The sequence below is a fragment of the Hemitrygon akajei genome, chromosome 19 (assembly GCF_048418815.1).
Source record: "Hemitrygon akajei chromosome 19, sHemAka1.3, whole genome shotgun sequence".
Taxonomy (NCBI): domain Eukaryota; kingdom Metazoa; phylum Chordata; class Chondrichthyes; order Myliobatiformes; family Dasyatidae; genus Hemitrygon; species Hemitrygon akajei.
In genome coordinates, this window is record NC_133142.1 from 62,504,833 (window position 1) to 62,521,201 (window position 16,369).

At 39.3% G+C, this 16,369-nt stretch overlaps 1 protein-coding gene across 3 annotated transcripts in view; it reads left to right on the plus strand.

The window, feature by feature from the left end:
* usp4 (ubiquitin specific peptidase 4 (proto-oncogene)) overlaps positions 1 to 16,369 on the plus strand; it is a 114,100-nt gene that overhangs the window by 21,187 nt on the left and 76,544 nt on the right. For 2 of the 3 annotated variants that reach the window (XM_073072632.1, XM_073072634.1), the window contains exons 3-4: positions 8,090 to 8,220; positions 15,341 to 15,467. In XM_073072632.1, the coding sequence (XP_072928733.1) occupies positions 8,090 to 8,220; positions 15,341 to 15,467 (258 nt within the window). The remainder of the gene's footprint in view (positions 1 to 8,089; positions 8,221 to 15,340; positions 15,468 to 16,369) is intronic. The other variant, XM_073072633.1, reaches the window with a different exon arrangement.

Here is a 16,369-nt window from a genome sequence, read left to right on the forward strand (position 1 = left end):
CTTGCGCAGCAGTTAAAGCTGTGTAAACGTGTCGTGCCTTGCCTTTGATTACACTCTGTAATAACACTGACCATTTATCTTTCGGCCACTCTGACATCCGAGCAATAGTTTCAAAATGTTGAAAATATCTCTCCACTTCTGTTTCACTAAATGGAGGGACCAATTTAATTTCTTGGCTAGCAACAAACGGTTTTCTAGAATCAGCAGACTGTTCTACAGACCTTAATTTCTCCATTGCATATTCAAAATCTCTTTGCTTTTGCTCAGCTTCCAATTTACACCTTTCTAACATCATTTGTTCGATTTGCAACTGCATCTCCAGATTACTTATTGGAAACGATTCTAAAATCGATTCTTCAAAAGCACCCGAAGCCACATAGTGAGACGCGATTTTTCTCTGTATTACAGCTTTTGATGTAGTTGGCAAAATCCCTTTAAGATGCAACCGATTAGCAAGTTCAGAGACTTCAGTTTTTTTCGCCTTCGCTAACAATCCGCGACTGGCGATTCCAGAAACTCATCAATATTCATCGTTGCCGAATACCACTCACAAGCCAAACAAACAAAAAAAAACCGAGCAATCCCCGTTACCAAAACACCGATTCAAAATTCAAAAAGCTTATTAAACTCAAACAATTCAATTCCGGACGTAGCCCCCATATTTATGTTACGTATTCAGGCAACAATAATTATAGATGAGTTAGACGAAGGGTTTTATAACAAATAACACGTTTATTAAACACTGATAACAAACCCCCTTCAAATGTAAACAAACCCAAACAATGATCCGAGCTCAGCTGCTCAAACAGTCCTTAATAGCGTTGCAGTCCCAAACAGTCTTTAAAGCAGTATTGAAAAAAAAAGAGTTCTTTAAAGCGATATGCCGACAGTTCAAAACCTCACGGTACTTTTAAAAGGAGAGACTTTTTTAAAGCGATGTAAATTCTCTTCCACGTCGATGTCCTTCGATTCCCAGCGTCGAACTCCCACGTCGAATTTTATTAAATATAACAACTTAAAGTGACTGACCTTCCTTCCACAATATTCTCAATCTCCCGCTTTTCCCAGCGGAGACTATCGTGAGAATAGTAAACGAAATCCTTCCGAATGAGGATCACACAAGGTCGAAGTCAATCCATCGAAAATCGATTTTTCTCGATCTCCATTTTCCAAACTTCACTCTCCCTTAGCAAAGAAACCGTTGGCTCTGACCTTTTAAACTTTAGGCATTATATAAAACTTCATTTTTTAACTAAACTGCGTCATCACATTAAATCACACAGTGATATGAAGTCATCTTGGCAAATCCAGCCACGAACTGCCCCACCTGACAGGGTGGGTCTCCCTTTTATACCCTGTAAAAAAAACCTGTCACATGACCTCTACTGGCGGGAAAATGACATCACTCCACCATTACCTCATGTCCAGTATAACTTCAACCCCAGTCACGTGACAAGGGTACCACTGTCACGTGTCACGGGTACGTAACACCACATTGTAATGAAATAATTCACCTCAGTGATAGCTCCTTTTAAACAAATGTCTTATAAGGGGATTGTCCTTGGAGAATTGTTTTTGCTGTAAAAAGATGCCTATTATGAATGGGAAAAATCTGATTTTAAAGGCCATGTAAGTTTTGCAAAACTCTTGGATTGTAAAGGAAACACGAGTGCAGCTCCATCTAATTGTAATTATGTTTTATGTATCTGTGTCTTTACTCTTTCAAGAATAATTATGCAAAGTTATTTATCGAGATTTAAACGTGGTTTATATAAGCAATATTCAGAAAAACAACTTAAAACTTATAGTTGTTAAATTGCCTTGGGTGAGCATTGCAGCTTGGAGTGGCTGCCAAACAGACAGTAAAAATGTAGGCAATTCACAGATAGATATAAGAATTATGGGTTATTGTAGTAGACAATTTCTGCTTCCCCAAATTTAACCTCTATCGTCTTAATGGTAGCCCTTCTAAAGATTCTGGTTTGTGTCTAATTTTAGGGTCTGAAGAATATAATTGTAAATAGCAAAAGTGTTATTGGAAGAGCATCTTGGATATTGTGATGGGAGAGAATAATAATGAATCAAAAATGACGATCCAGAATTGAGGACAATGTCATGAGTTGAATGGGAATAGCAGACAAGTGAACAAGTGGTAGACATTCAAAAGTGACACTTTGAAAGTTCAGGGCCAATTTATCTTTGTAAGGGTAAAAGGCAAGGAAAAGTCCTAGACATCAGACGATTTTGCGGGTTTGATAAAGTAAGGAAACATAGCAAATATAGGGAACTGAAAAAGTGGGAAGGTTTCAGTGGACATTTTTAAAACAAAGTATAGAAATTGGAAAGATAGGACATGAACAACACAGATTTTTTGAAAAATAAAAGAAATTAAGGCAAACCTCTAAGCAATGTAGTAGAAACATAGAAAACCTACAGCACATTACAGGCCCTTTGGCCCACAAAGCTGTACCGAACGTGTCCCTACCTTAGAAATTACTAGGGTTACCCATAGCCCTTTATTTTCTAAGCTCCATGTACCTATCCAAAAGTCTCTTAAAAGATCCTATCGTATCTGCCTCTACCACCATTGCCAGCAGCCCATTCCACGCGGAAAAAAAACTTACCCCTGACATCTCCTCTGTACCTACTCCCAAGCACCTTAAGCCTGTGCCCTCTTGTGGCATCCATTTCAGCCCAGGGAAAAAGTTTCTGACTATCCACATGATAAATGCCTCTCATCATCTTATACCTCTATCAGGTCACGTCTCGTCCTCAGTCGCTCCAAGGAGAAAAGGCCAAGTTCATTCAACCTGTCTTCATTGGGCATGCTCTCCTTATAAATCCAGGCAACATCCTTATAAATCTCCTCTGCACCCTTTCTATGGTTTCCACATCCTTCCTGCAGTGAGACGACCAGAACAGAGCACAGTACTCCAAGTGGGGTTTGACCAGGGTCCTATATAGCTGCAACATTACCTCTCGTCTCCTAAATTCAACTCCATGATTGATGAAGGCCAATATACCGTATGCCTTCTTAACCACAGAGTCAACCTGCACAGCTGCTTTGAGAGTCCTATGAACTCGGACCCCAAGATCCCTCTGATCCTCTACACTGCCAAGAGTCTTACCATCAATACTATATTCTGCCATCATATTTGACCTACCAAAATGAACCACTTCACACTTATCTGGGTTGAACTCCATCTGCCACTTCTCAGCCCAGTTTTGTATCCTGTCAATGTCCCGCTGTAACCTCTGACAGTGCTCCACACTATCCACAACACCCCCACCTTTGTGTCATCAGCAAATTTACTAACCCATCACTCCACTTCCTCATACAGGTCATTTATAAAAATCACAAAAAGTAAGGGTCCCAGAACAGATCCCTGAGGCACTCCACTAGTGATCGACCTCCATGCAGAATATGACCCATCTACAACCACTCTTTGCCTTCTGTGGGCAAGCCAGTTCTGGATCCACAAAGCAATGTCCCCTTGGATCCCATGCCTCCTTACTTTCTCAATAAGTCTTGCATGGGGTAACTTATCAAATGCCTTGCTGAAATCCATATACACTACACCTACTGCTCTTTTTTTCATCAATGTGTTTAGTCATATCCTCAAAAAATTCAATCGGGCTTGTTAGGCACGACCTGCCCTTTTCAAAGCCATGCTGACTATTCCTAGTCATATTATACCTCTCCAAATGTACTTAAATCCTGCCTGTCAGGATCTTCTCCATCAACTTACCAACCACTGAGGTAAGACTCACTTGTCTATAATTTTCTTTATCTCTGCTCCCTTTCTTGAATAAAGGAACAACATCTGCAACCCTCCAATCCTCCGGAACCTCTTCCATCCCCATTGATGATGCAAAGATCATTGCCAGAATCTCAACAATCTCCTCCCTTGCCTCCCACAGTAGCCACATCTCATTTGGTCCCAGCGACTTATCCAACTTGATGCTTTCCAAAAGCTCCAGCACATCCTCCTCCTTAATATCTACATGCTCAAGCTTTTCAGTCTGCTGCAAGTCATCATGACAAACACCAGCATCCTTTTCCACAGTGGCCAAGTGCTTAAGGTGTTCGTGTAGTTATCTGAAGGTCGCTAGTTTGAGCCTTGGTTGAGGCTATGCGTGTGTCCTTGAGCAAGGCACTTAACCACACATTGCTCTGCAATGACACTGGTGCCAAGCTGTATGGGTCCTAATGCCCTTCCCTTGAACAACATTGGTGGCGTGGAGAGGGGAGACTTGCAGCTTGGGCAACTGCCGGTCTTCCAGGAAAAAAAACCTTGCCCAAGCTTGCACCCTGGAAACTTTCCAAGGTGCAATAGTCTATCGAGACTAATGGAGGCCTACCACACATACATACTGAAGTAAAGTATTCATTAAGTACTTCTGCTATTTCTTCCAGTTCCATACATACTTTCCCACTGTCACACTTGATAGGTCCTATTCTTCCATGTCTTATCCTCTTGCTCTTCACATAGCTGTAGAATGCCTTGGGGTTTTCCTTAATTCTGCCTGCCAAGGCCTTCTCATGGCCCCTTCTGGCTCTCGTAATTTCCTTCTTAAGCTCCTTCCTGTTAGCCTTATAATTCTCTAGATCTCTAACATTACCTAGCTCTCTGAACCTTTTGTAAGCTTTCCTTTTTTTCTTGACTAGATTTATTACAGCCTTTGTACACCATGGTTCCTGTACCCTCCATAACTTCCCTCTCATTGGAATGTACCTATACAGAACTCTACACAAATATCCCCTGAATATTTGCCACATTTCTTCCGTACTTTTCCCTGAGACCATGTTTCCAATTTAAGCCTCAAATTTCCTGCCTGATAGCCTCATAATTCCCCTTACTCCAATTAAACGCTTTTCGAACTTGTCTGTTCCTGTCTCTCTCCAATGCTATAGTAAAGAAGATAGAATTATGATCACTATCTCCAAATGCTCTCCCACTGACACCTGACCAGGTTCATTTCCCAATACCAAATGAAGTACAGCCTCTCCTCTTGTAGGCTTATCTACATATTGTGTCAAGGAACCTTCTTGAACACACCTAACAAACTCCACCCCATCTAAATCTGTTGCTCTAGGGAGATGCCAATCAATATTTGGGAAATTAAGATCTCCATCATGATAACTCTGTTGTTATTATTACACCTTTCCAGGATCTGTTTCTCTATCTGCTCCTTCATATTACTATTACTTTATATATACTATTACTTCATGTTACTATTGGGCGGCCTATAAAAAACACCCAGTAATGTTATTGACCCCTTCCTGTTCCTAACCTTCACCCACAGAGACTCCGTAGACAATCCCTCCATGATGTCCACCTTTTCTGCAGCTGTGACACTATCTCTGATCAACAGTGCCACGACCCCACCTCTTTTGTCTCGCTCCCAGTCCTTTCTGAAACATCTAAAACCCGGCACTTGAAGTAACAATTTCTGTCCCTGAGCCATCCAAGTCTCTGTAATGGCCACCACATCATATCTCCAAGTACTGATCCACGCTCTAAGCTTATCCGCTTTGTTCACAACACTCCTTGCATTAAAATAGACCCATCTCAAACCATCGGTCTGAGTGCATCCCTTCTCTATCACCTGCCTATCCTCCCTCTCGCACTGTCTTCAAGCTTTCTTTATTTGTGAGCCAATCTCCTCTTCCCCGGTCTCTTCAGTTCGGTTTCCAACCCCAACAATTCTAGTTGTTGCAGTAGCCTTAGCAAACCTCTCTGCCAGGATATTCGTCCCCCTGGGATTCAAGTGCAACCCGTTCTTTTTGTACAGGTCTTACCTCCCCCAAAAGAGGTGGGGCAGGTGTGGAAAAGCTTCTTTGCCTTCTCCTCACAAATTACATTCCTAGCTTTGTAATTGGCTTAATAGGCTGCTAAATGCCGTAGGAAACTTAGTTGCATATTGTCAATCATCTACTTCTGTTGAATGTAATTTACGTGTCTTCAAATTAGAAAAATAAAGCACTTTTCTTCAAAATAAAAAGGCAGTGAAGGGCTCAGTCCTGGTCAACCATTACAGCTGGCACACAGAGATAATACAAACAGATTTCATGGGTAGCAACTGTATCTATTCTGAACCACAGAGATGGCTGTCAACAGGAGCCAACCATGTAATAGACTCAACGCACATTAATCTGACCTCTTGATGTTCTAGGAGTGCTTTTAGCCAAGAAGTCTGTTCAGCAGTTCTATTTTAGAAAGGATGTCTAGTATGATCCTGCAAATGTTCGTTCTGTGTTTATTGATAAGGATTAATTCCTTCCAACAAATATTGTAAAGCAGCTAGAACAAATACCAATTTTAAATCTCTAGAAGGAAGTCACAATTGTGACTGAAGTGAGAACAAGGCCAACTAACTTTAAACAGAAAAAATAGAAATTATAAATCTTTCATTTAAAGGTTTGCTTCAAAATTCAGCATTGAAAATTTCCAACAATTTTATTTTTTGGTCATTTTTATGAACCATGTACAAACTGCCAATATTATCATGAAAAAGAATACAAGGAATAGAACCATATATCACAGAAACAGGCCTTTTAGCCCACCACATCCATAAAATCCTACACCAATCTTACTTTCCAGCCCTTGGCCCTTCAACTATAGTCCTTTACAATTCAAATATTCACCTTAAATGTTAGAATTTTGCCTCCACCCCCCATTTAGGCATTATAGTCCAGATTCCAACCTCACTATGGGTTAACTATTCCTCAGATCCCCTCAAAACCTCCCAGGTGTTCTGATTGGGAAATGCCTCATCAATGCAGTTTGTTATCCTCTTTAAAAAAAAAATCAATCAAATTGGTTACAGGGTCTCACTTCATCATATCATACCAATTATGTTTGATTAATCACCATCTTTTCAAGTGTAAATTTATCCTGTTCCTCATTTTTTTTTCAATAGTTTCCCCATCACTTTAGACCAACTGCCTTGTAATTACCTGGCTTATCCCTCCTGCCCATACTGAAAAGGTAGTCCCACATTTCCTGACATTCAGCTATCTGCCGCCTTACCCATCGCCAGTGGAGATTGTCCAAGCCTTGGCAATCTCATCCCTCGCTTCTGACAGCACCCTGGGATACATCCACCTTGAAAGAATAACTTCTCCTTTCTAATGGTAACTTTTCCTACAATTTTATTGGAGTAGGGCAATTTCTTTTGTATTAATGAATAAGGATGAGGAACATTCATTTAAGATTTCACCTCCATCTGGCTCCATTCAAAGATTGCCTCTTTGCTGCCTTCTGGGTCCTATTTTCCTCTTGCACTTGATGCTACAAGTTGGATAAATCACCATGACCAGATGAGATGTACCCCAGGCTACTGTGGGAGGCGAGGGAGGAGATTGCTGAGACTCTGGCAATGATCTCTGCATCATCAATGAGGATGGGAGACAGTCTGGAGGATTGGAGGGTTGTGGATGTTATTCCCTTATTCAGGAAAGGGAGTAGAGGTAGCCCAGGAAATTATAGACGAGTGAGTCTTACTTCAGTGGTTAGTAAGTTGATGGAGAAGATCCAGAGAGGCAGGACTTATGAATATTTGGAGAGGTATAATATGATTAGGAATAGTCAGCATGGCTTTGTCAAGGGCAGGTCGTGCCTTATGAGCCCGATTGAATTTTTTGAGGATGTGACTAAACACATTGATGAAGGAAGAGCAACTGTATATGTCATCAAATATTCACTTTCTTGCAGACATTCAGAGTAAATACAAAGAAACATAATAAGTTTGTAGAATCAATGAGCAACTGTACACGGCAAAGGTTGTTAAACAACCAATGTGCATTGTGCAAACACAAAAAGATTTTTTTTAAAAAGTTATCATTGACAACAAGATTTGTGAAATCCCTGAAAGTGAATCTATAGTTTATGTAATCAGTTCACTGTTTGGTTGAGTAAAATTATCCACAATGGTTCAAGAGGCTGATGTAAAGAGCATCCAAGTTGCTCTTTAACTGTGTTAACTGATATTTATGTGTTCATATTTATTTAAACCTTGAACTGTAACTTGAGTTTTTAATGTTGCACTATCTTAAGTTGTAGTCTTTTATTAATCTTTTGTGCAGAAGTAGAATCTCAGGTCCTGAAGGAACATTTGATTGATGAATTAGATTATGTCTTAGTTCCCACTGAAGCTTGGAACAAGTTGGTCACTTGGTACGGTTGCATTGAGGGTCAGGAACCCATTGTACGAAAGGTAAGACTATGTTAAAATGAATTTTGAGTTATTTGAATATTTGTACTTAATTTTACACAGTTAATTTTGAGTTCATTATGATGCACATTTATGTCATAAAGTAGAAAGCAGGCAGCAAGCTAATGTTTGGAAGCAAAATTCATTCAAGGAAAGCTAAACTGTTCATCTCTTAAAATGCTGGCAAGACTGCAATTCATTTCCGTGGTTGTTCTGAGGTCTTTCTATGCCAGTTTGTACATTACATATTTTTGTTGTATAAGACTGGGTCACATTTACTAGAACAGGAAACTGGTTTGATTTTATAACAGTCACAGATTTTCAAATTATTCTGAAAATGCCGGGATTCAATCTCTTAGGATCTTAATTGGTAGTCCACTACTGATATCGGTGCACAATTTTTTGTGTGTGTGTATATATACATACATACACACATATATATTAAATTGAAGCTAATATTTTTTGCACATAGTTTTTAATACCCAGGAATTCTATGCATTACCTTCCCTGCCTTGTGGCATTTTTAAATGGTGCAACAAAAATGGAAAATACTGGATTGCAGGCTATCTTTCATTTGTAGAAAGAGAAATGGAATTAATATATCAAACTGCAACTGAAAATTAACTTCCCTGTTTTCCAGTTTTGACCTGAAACAACTTTTCACTCTTCAAAGTTCACAGTACGTTTATTATCAAAGTATGTACACCATTTACAACTTTGAGATGCATCTTCTTTCAAGTGGCTACAAAACAAAGAAACACAATAGAATTCTCAAAAAAAAATCCCACACCACAAAGACAGTCAAACATCCATTGTGCGAAAAAGAAAGAACAAATTGTACAAACAATCAATCTGCAGAATATGAACCACAGAGTACCCAAAAATAAGTCCACAGCTATGGAGTCAGTTCAGTTCTGCAGCCAGTCATGAGCCCAGTGACTATAGGCTGAAGCCCCAGAGTCAGTTCAGCATAGTGAGCCAAATACTGGTTTGTCCTTCACCCTTGGCCTCAATGCCTTAATCATTTTAATCTGGCTCGGTGCTTAAATCAGGCAAACATTGGTTCATCATCCACTCTCAGACCTGGGTCTCATTGCTTCAGTCCGCCTGATGATTCAATTTGGCCCCAAGTCTCCGCTTCAGCAATGACCACCGTGGCCTTACCTTGAGTTCAGTTTGCTGAATCCTTCATATTACAAACACCAAGTTGTACAAATTGTTCAAAAGCACACCTTTCAACCAGAAATTATGGGCTGTAGGTTAAAGTGATTGTGGTTCTAAAAAAGTACACTTAGTAGACTTGTTAGTTGTCTGCAAAGTATCACTGTCTCATTGGGTGTCATCTTCTTCAGAGACTCTTACTGACTTAGAGTTTCCAACACTTCAATATTTATTTCAGACTTCTAGCATCTGCTTTTTTTTGTAATTTTTCAGAAGGAAAATGGGTTTTTGGAAGGGTTTAGTATTTGCATCTGTAATGAAAACACTAAACTTTCAGGTACTGATCTGATTTTCAGAAAACCAATTTCATTAAAATTATCTTGTGTTAATTTGTTCTCCGCAATGGACTTCAAAGCTGTAGAAATATTTTTGTAAGATCATGAGATTGATGGCTATACCAGGCATTTTGTATGAACTGTCAGCTGTATTGAATGGAGAAATGTTTAAATTTTGGAATCCAAAGTTAGGAAAATGACTTTAGTTAATTTAGTAGAGTTTTGTCTGGTTAACTTTACATTTTGTTGTCTTTCTACTATTAGGTTTGCACAGACACAAACAAATGTAGTAGCTTCCATCCTGCTATTTTTTTTTGGCAGCTACTTTGTTTTTATCAATGTGGAAAATAAATTTGGAGGGTTTGAATTCCAAAGCTGCATCCTTAAAATTTATTGGCTTATATTGTGCAAGTGGGTGCCAAATACGATTTGAGTATGTTACATGTTTCTAAGCTCAAATCCCCTGATGTTGCACTTATTCCTAGATATGACTTTCTTGGGAGTGGATGATTAAAGCTTGTCACTTTATGGTAGTCAAAATATGGCCACTGCTGTTAAGTACATAATATGTACTTATCACATATTATGTAATAAATTGACTGACCAGTTAATGTCCCTCTAAATTTCAGAGCAGCTAATAATTTTTTTAATTTAAGATTTCTATTTTGATTGCTGCTTTCAGATTTTTTGCAGTGTGAATTAAACACTTTTTTCTTATACAGTACCAGCATTATTCCTCATTTAGAAACAAAGGAAGTTTCCCTTTGGACAATGCTTCAACACTTCTCAGTCACCTCCAATCTTGGAAAAAGCATCCTCTCAATATTGACCCTATGTAAAACATTTCATTATAATACTGAAGACATCAAACTGGTTTTTTTGGAAGAAGTTAAGAAATGAATAGCCATCAAGAGGTTCTCATACTAAAGCATTTAAAATACTGTAGGTGCACTTGAAAATAGTAAATATAATTGATTTAGCAGTGAAAGTTTTTTTTAAAAGAAGTATTTTCCATAAAAGCTCAGATTATCTTTAAAATACTGCTTTGCTTGTGGTTGACAGCAGTTTACAGTACTATTTTTCTTTTGTCTGTAGTCTTGTTCTGTGTTTGTTTAAATTCCCTCATTTACAGGATAAGCTTGATTTATACTCACCTGGTTCATTCCCCTTTTTTATAAACACAGCATTGACATTCCCCATACTTGTTCCTTCCTTCAGCTTAACAAACTTCTTTCTGATTTTAGGAGTCCTGGTGAAGAGTCATAAGATCAATGAAATGAAAATTGGCTTCCTGTGCTTATCTGAAAGCCAGACTTAAAAAGCTTGCACAGGATGATAGGAAAGTTGGCATTGGAGTCAGGATAGAAACAGCAGAGATAAAATTAATCTATTTTAGAGGCTAGAGAAAGAGACGTTGACGTGAATCTGTTGAAAAGGTTGAGCCTGTAGTAAAAACAAATGTGGGTAGAGGTTTCATTAGCAGATGATATAAGTTGGGTAGAATTGAACAATTTTATAAAAGTTGATATGTGGTCTGAAAGTCAGTTTTAAAAATACCTTTGTCATTAATTGTTTTGTTTGTACCTCAGTTTCTGTCTCAGATAACTGCCAGTCAGAGAAGTGGTTAGAAAATGTTGTTCGTAGCCAAAGCAATAGAAAGATTTTGCTTTTAGACCATTAGACATGGGAGCAGAAATAGGCCATTTCGCCCATTAAGGCTGCTATGCCATTCTATCATGGCAGATAGCGGAGTGAAGGGATATGGGGAGAAGGCAGGAACAGAGTACTGATTGTGGATAATCAGCCATGATCACACTGAATGGCGGTGCTGGCTCGAAGGGCCAAATGGCCTACTCCTGCACCTATTGTCTATTGTCTATTTATTAACCCTCTCATCCTAATCTCCTGCCTTCTCTCCATAACCTTTGACACCCTGACTAACCAAGAACCTATCGACCTCTGTTTTAGATATACTCAATAACTTGGCCTCCGAAAAGAAAAACATCACTTTAGAACAGAGATGAGGAGGAATTTCTTTAGAAGGTGATGAATTTGTGGAATTCATTGCCACAGGTGGTTGTGGAGGCCGTGTCCTGTGGTTCTAGATTAGACTTCCCCACTGTAAGAAACACCCTGTCCTCATTTCAATGAGATTCACCCTTATTCTTCTAAACTTCAGCAAGTACAGGCCCAGAACCATCAAACGCTCCTCATGCACTAGCCTTTTTTGAGTACTTAGTTTAAGTAAATTCGTATTCATCCAATATTAAGTATTGTATTGGTCATGTGTCAATATCAAACCTGTGTATTGAAATCAGTGTTTTCAGATAGTTTCCAAAAGGTGGTACGTAGATAACGTGCTTAGAGTAGGTTCTGGGGAACATCAAAAGTAATTGTAGGAGAGGATTAGAGGAGGTATTGCAGGTTCCCTGGTTGTGGCTTATCTAATAAGAGCCATTTTAATGCAGTCCTAACCCATTGGTTGCACAAGGCAGGTCAATATACAAGGCCATCATAGACTATAGAGGGTGAAGAGTGCTAAAATTACCTTTGTCACAGTCACAGAATGAAGGTGACTTTGGTAAAGTTATTTGTGTAACATGGAAGAGATGGCAAATTATTGATGAGATTTAAGTAGATATCCAGAAATGGTGTGTGGGGTGAGAGTAGTCTATGAATATTTTTAAGTTGGTGAATATTCATATGTTAAATGCAGAAATCTGGAGACATTTTGGTTATGAATGCATAGACTACATTTCATCTGTAAATATTTCAAAACATTCCAGGATTGAATGATGGGGGTAAAAATGATGTTCATTTCTTATTTAAAAGCACAAGAAACATAAAAAATAAGAGTGGGTGTAAGCCATCTGGCTTGTCAGACCTGCCCCACTATTCAATAAGATCATGGCTGATCTAGTCATGGACTCATCTCCACCTACCTGCCTTTTCCCATAATCTTTAATTCCCCTTTTATGCAAAAGTCAATCCAACCTTGTCTTAAATATATTTTATGAGGTAGCCTCCACTGTTTCATTGGGCAGAGAATTCTACGGATTCACCACTCTCTGGGAAAAACAGTTCCTCCTCATCTATCCTAAATTGACTCCACCGAATCTTGAGGCCCTCTAGTTCTAGTCTCATCTATCAGTGGAAACAACTTTCCTGCCTCTATCTTATCTATCCCTTTCATAATTTTATATTTCTGTAAGATCTCCTCTGATTCTTCCTAGTTTCCAGTGAGTAGTCCCAAGTGGCTCACCCTCACCTCATAGTCTAACCCCTTCATCTCTGGAATCAACCTGGTGAACCTCCTCTACACTGCCTCCAAAACCAGTATATCCTTCCTCAAGAAAGGAGACCAGAACTGCACGCAGTACTGCAGGTGCGGTCTCAACAGTACCCTGTACAGTTGCAGCATAACCTCCCTGCAATCCCACTAGCAATGGAGGCCAACATTCTGTTTGCCTTCTTGATAGCCTGCTGCCACTGCAAACCAACCTTTTGTGATTCATGCACAAGCACTCCCAAGTCCCTTTGCACAGTAGCAGACTAAATTTTTTACACCATTTAAATAATAATATGCTCTTTTATTTTTCCTTCTAAAGTAGATAACCTGGCATTTACCAACATTGTACTCCCATCTGCCAGACCCTTGCCCACTCACTTAACCTATCTGTATCTCTCTGCAGCTTTCTGTATGTTTTGCACACTTTGCTTTTCCACTCAATGTATTATCAGCAAACTTAGATACACTACACTTGGGCCCAGCTCCAACCCCTGCAGCACACCACTCATCATTGATTGCCTACCAGAGTAGCACCCATGTGTTCCAAATCTCTGCTTTCTATTAGTTAATATTAGTTCTATCTATGCTGATACGTCACCCACAACTCTATACGTCTTTATCTTATGGATAAGCCTTTTATGCGGCACCTTATTGAACTCCTGGAAATCCAAGTAAATAACATACATCTGTTCCCCTCTATCCACTGTGCTTGCTGTATCCTCAAAGAATTCCGGTAATTTTGTCAAACAGGACCTGCCTTTGCTCAATCCATGCTGCATCTGCTGATGGATCCATTTCTCCAGGTGCCTCACTATTTCTTTATTAATGATAGCTTCAAGCATTTTCCCAACTACAGATGTTAAACTAACTGGCCTGTAGTCACCTGCCTTTTGCCTACATCTTTTTTTTTGATCAGTGGTGTGTCATTCATTGACTTCCAATCTGCCGGAACCTGCCCAGAGTCCAGAGAATTTTGGTAAATCATCACTAAAGCCTCTACTATAATTTCTACCATTCCTTTCAGTACCCTGGGATTCATTCCATCAGGGCCGGGTGCTTATCTATCTTCAGGCCCATAAGTTTGCTTAACACTACCTCTTTAGTGATAGCTATTGTATCGAGGTCCTCACCTCCCATCACATACATAACATTTCTCTTTGGCTTGTTAGACATGTCCTCAACCGTGAAGACTGACACAAAATAGTCATTCAAAGCCCCTGCCATTTCCTCGTTCCCCAATATCAATTCCCCTTTCTCGTCCTCTAAGGACCTACTTTCACTTTAGCCACCCTTTTCTGCTTTATATAATTATAAAATCTTTCGCTATCTGTTTTTATATGTACTGCTAGTTTATTTTCATAATCTAGCCGAATCTTCCAATTTTCGACTTTGTATGCATGAGCTTTTAGTTTGATACCTTCTTTTATTTCCCTAGTTATCCAAGGTTGGCTCTCCCCACCCTTCCTGTCCTTGCTTTTAACTGGAATACTTTTGTTGAACACCATTGGAAAAATCTCTTTGGAAGTCTTCCACTGTTCCTCAACCGTTCCACCATATAGCCTGTGTTCGCAGTCTACATTAGCCAAATCCTTCCTCATCCCATTGTAGTCTCCATTATTTAGGCATAATATTCTAGTTTTAGAACAAACTATTGCATCCCCCATTTGTATGAGAAACTCAGTCATACTGTGATCACCCTTTCCAAGAGGATTCCTAACTACAACCAGATCCAAGATAGCACATGTGATAGATATTGCGCCTTTAAGTTATGTGTTACAGAAAAAATGAGGAGCTAAAATAGCTAGATTATGAATGAGATACTTTGTTTCCTTAATTACAGAATATTTGAGACCAGATGCAAAGTTCACTTCTTACAAAGGAAGAATGTGCATAATTATCATCTGAACTTGGCTGTTGAATGTGTAAATGCAGTTAAAAAATTAAATTCACTTAGCCACCACACTAGAATGCAGCTTTTCAGAAGTTGGTGTGCAAATTACTTCAGTTTTGTTCATGACTTAATCTAGAAATACGTTTGTTGAAAAGTGCCTTATGCCAACTAATTTCAGAGCCAAATGAGTAGAATCTCCTGCTGGAGGGTTTTGGCCTGAAATATCAACTTTATTCACTTCCATAGATATTGCCTCACTGGCTGAGTTCCTCCAGCATTTTGTGTCAGTTGATTTGGATTTTCAGCACCTGCAGACTTTCTAGTTTTATTATAAGTAAAAAAAAAACACAAAAGTTTATTTCATGCAAAATATGTGTAGTCCTTATTTTTTTCCCTGTGATCTTTTAGCCTAGTACTTTCTAATGTTGTGATATATTCCGTCCACAGGTTGTTGAACATGGGATGTTTGTGAAGAATTGTAAGGTAGAGGTTTACCTCTTGGAATTAAAGTTGTGTGAGAATAGCAACATGGACAATGTGGTTACTCGTCACTTCAGCAAAGCAGATACCATAGGTAAAACCTTGTTTATACAATGTTATTTTTGGGTCATTGACCTGGTGTAAAGAGAAATGGTGTGCTCAATTTTAAACCATATAGTTAGAAACACAGAACATAGAAAACCTACAGCACAATACAGGCTTTTCGGCCTACAATGCTGTGCCGAACATGTCCTTAACTTAGAAATTACCTAAGGTTACCCATTGCCCTCTAGTTTTCTAAGCTCCATATACCTATCCAAGAGTCTATTAAAAGACCCTATTGTATCCACCTCCACCACCGTCGCTGGCAGCCCATTCCACGCACTCACCACACTTTACGTAAAAACAACTTGCCCCAGACATCTCCTCTGTGCCTACTTCCAAGCACCTTAAAACTGTGTCTTCTCGTGTTAGCCATTTCAGCCCTGGGAAAAAGCCTCTGACTCTGACTATCCACACAATCAATGCCTCTCATTCATCTTGTACACCTCTATCAGGTTACCTCTCATCTTCCGTCGCTCCAAGAAGAAAAAGCCGAATTCGTTCAACCTATTCTCATGAGGCATACTCCCCAATCCAGGCAACATCCTTGTAAATCTCCTCTGCACCCTTTCTATATTTTCCACATACTTCATTTGGTGAAGTGACCAGAACTAAGCACAGTACTCCAAGTGGAGTCTGACCAGAGTTTTATACAGCTGTAACATTACCTCTTGGCTCTTGAACTCAGTTCCACAGTTGATGAACGCCAATACACTGTGTGCCTTCTTAACCACACAGTCAACCTGTACAGCAGCTTTGAGTGTCCTATGGACTTGGACCCCAAGATCCCTCTGATCCTCCACACTGCCAAGAGTCTTACCATTAATACTATTAACATCAATACTATTAATACTAATAATAGTAATTATTAATTACCGTAGATTCCGGACTACA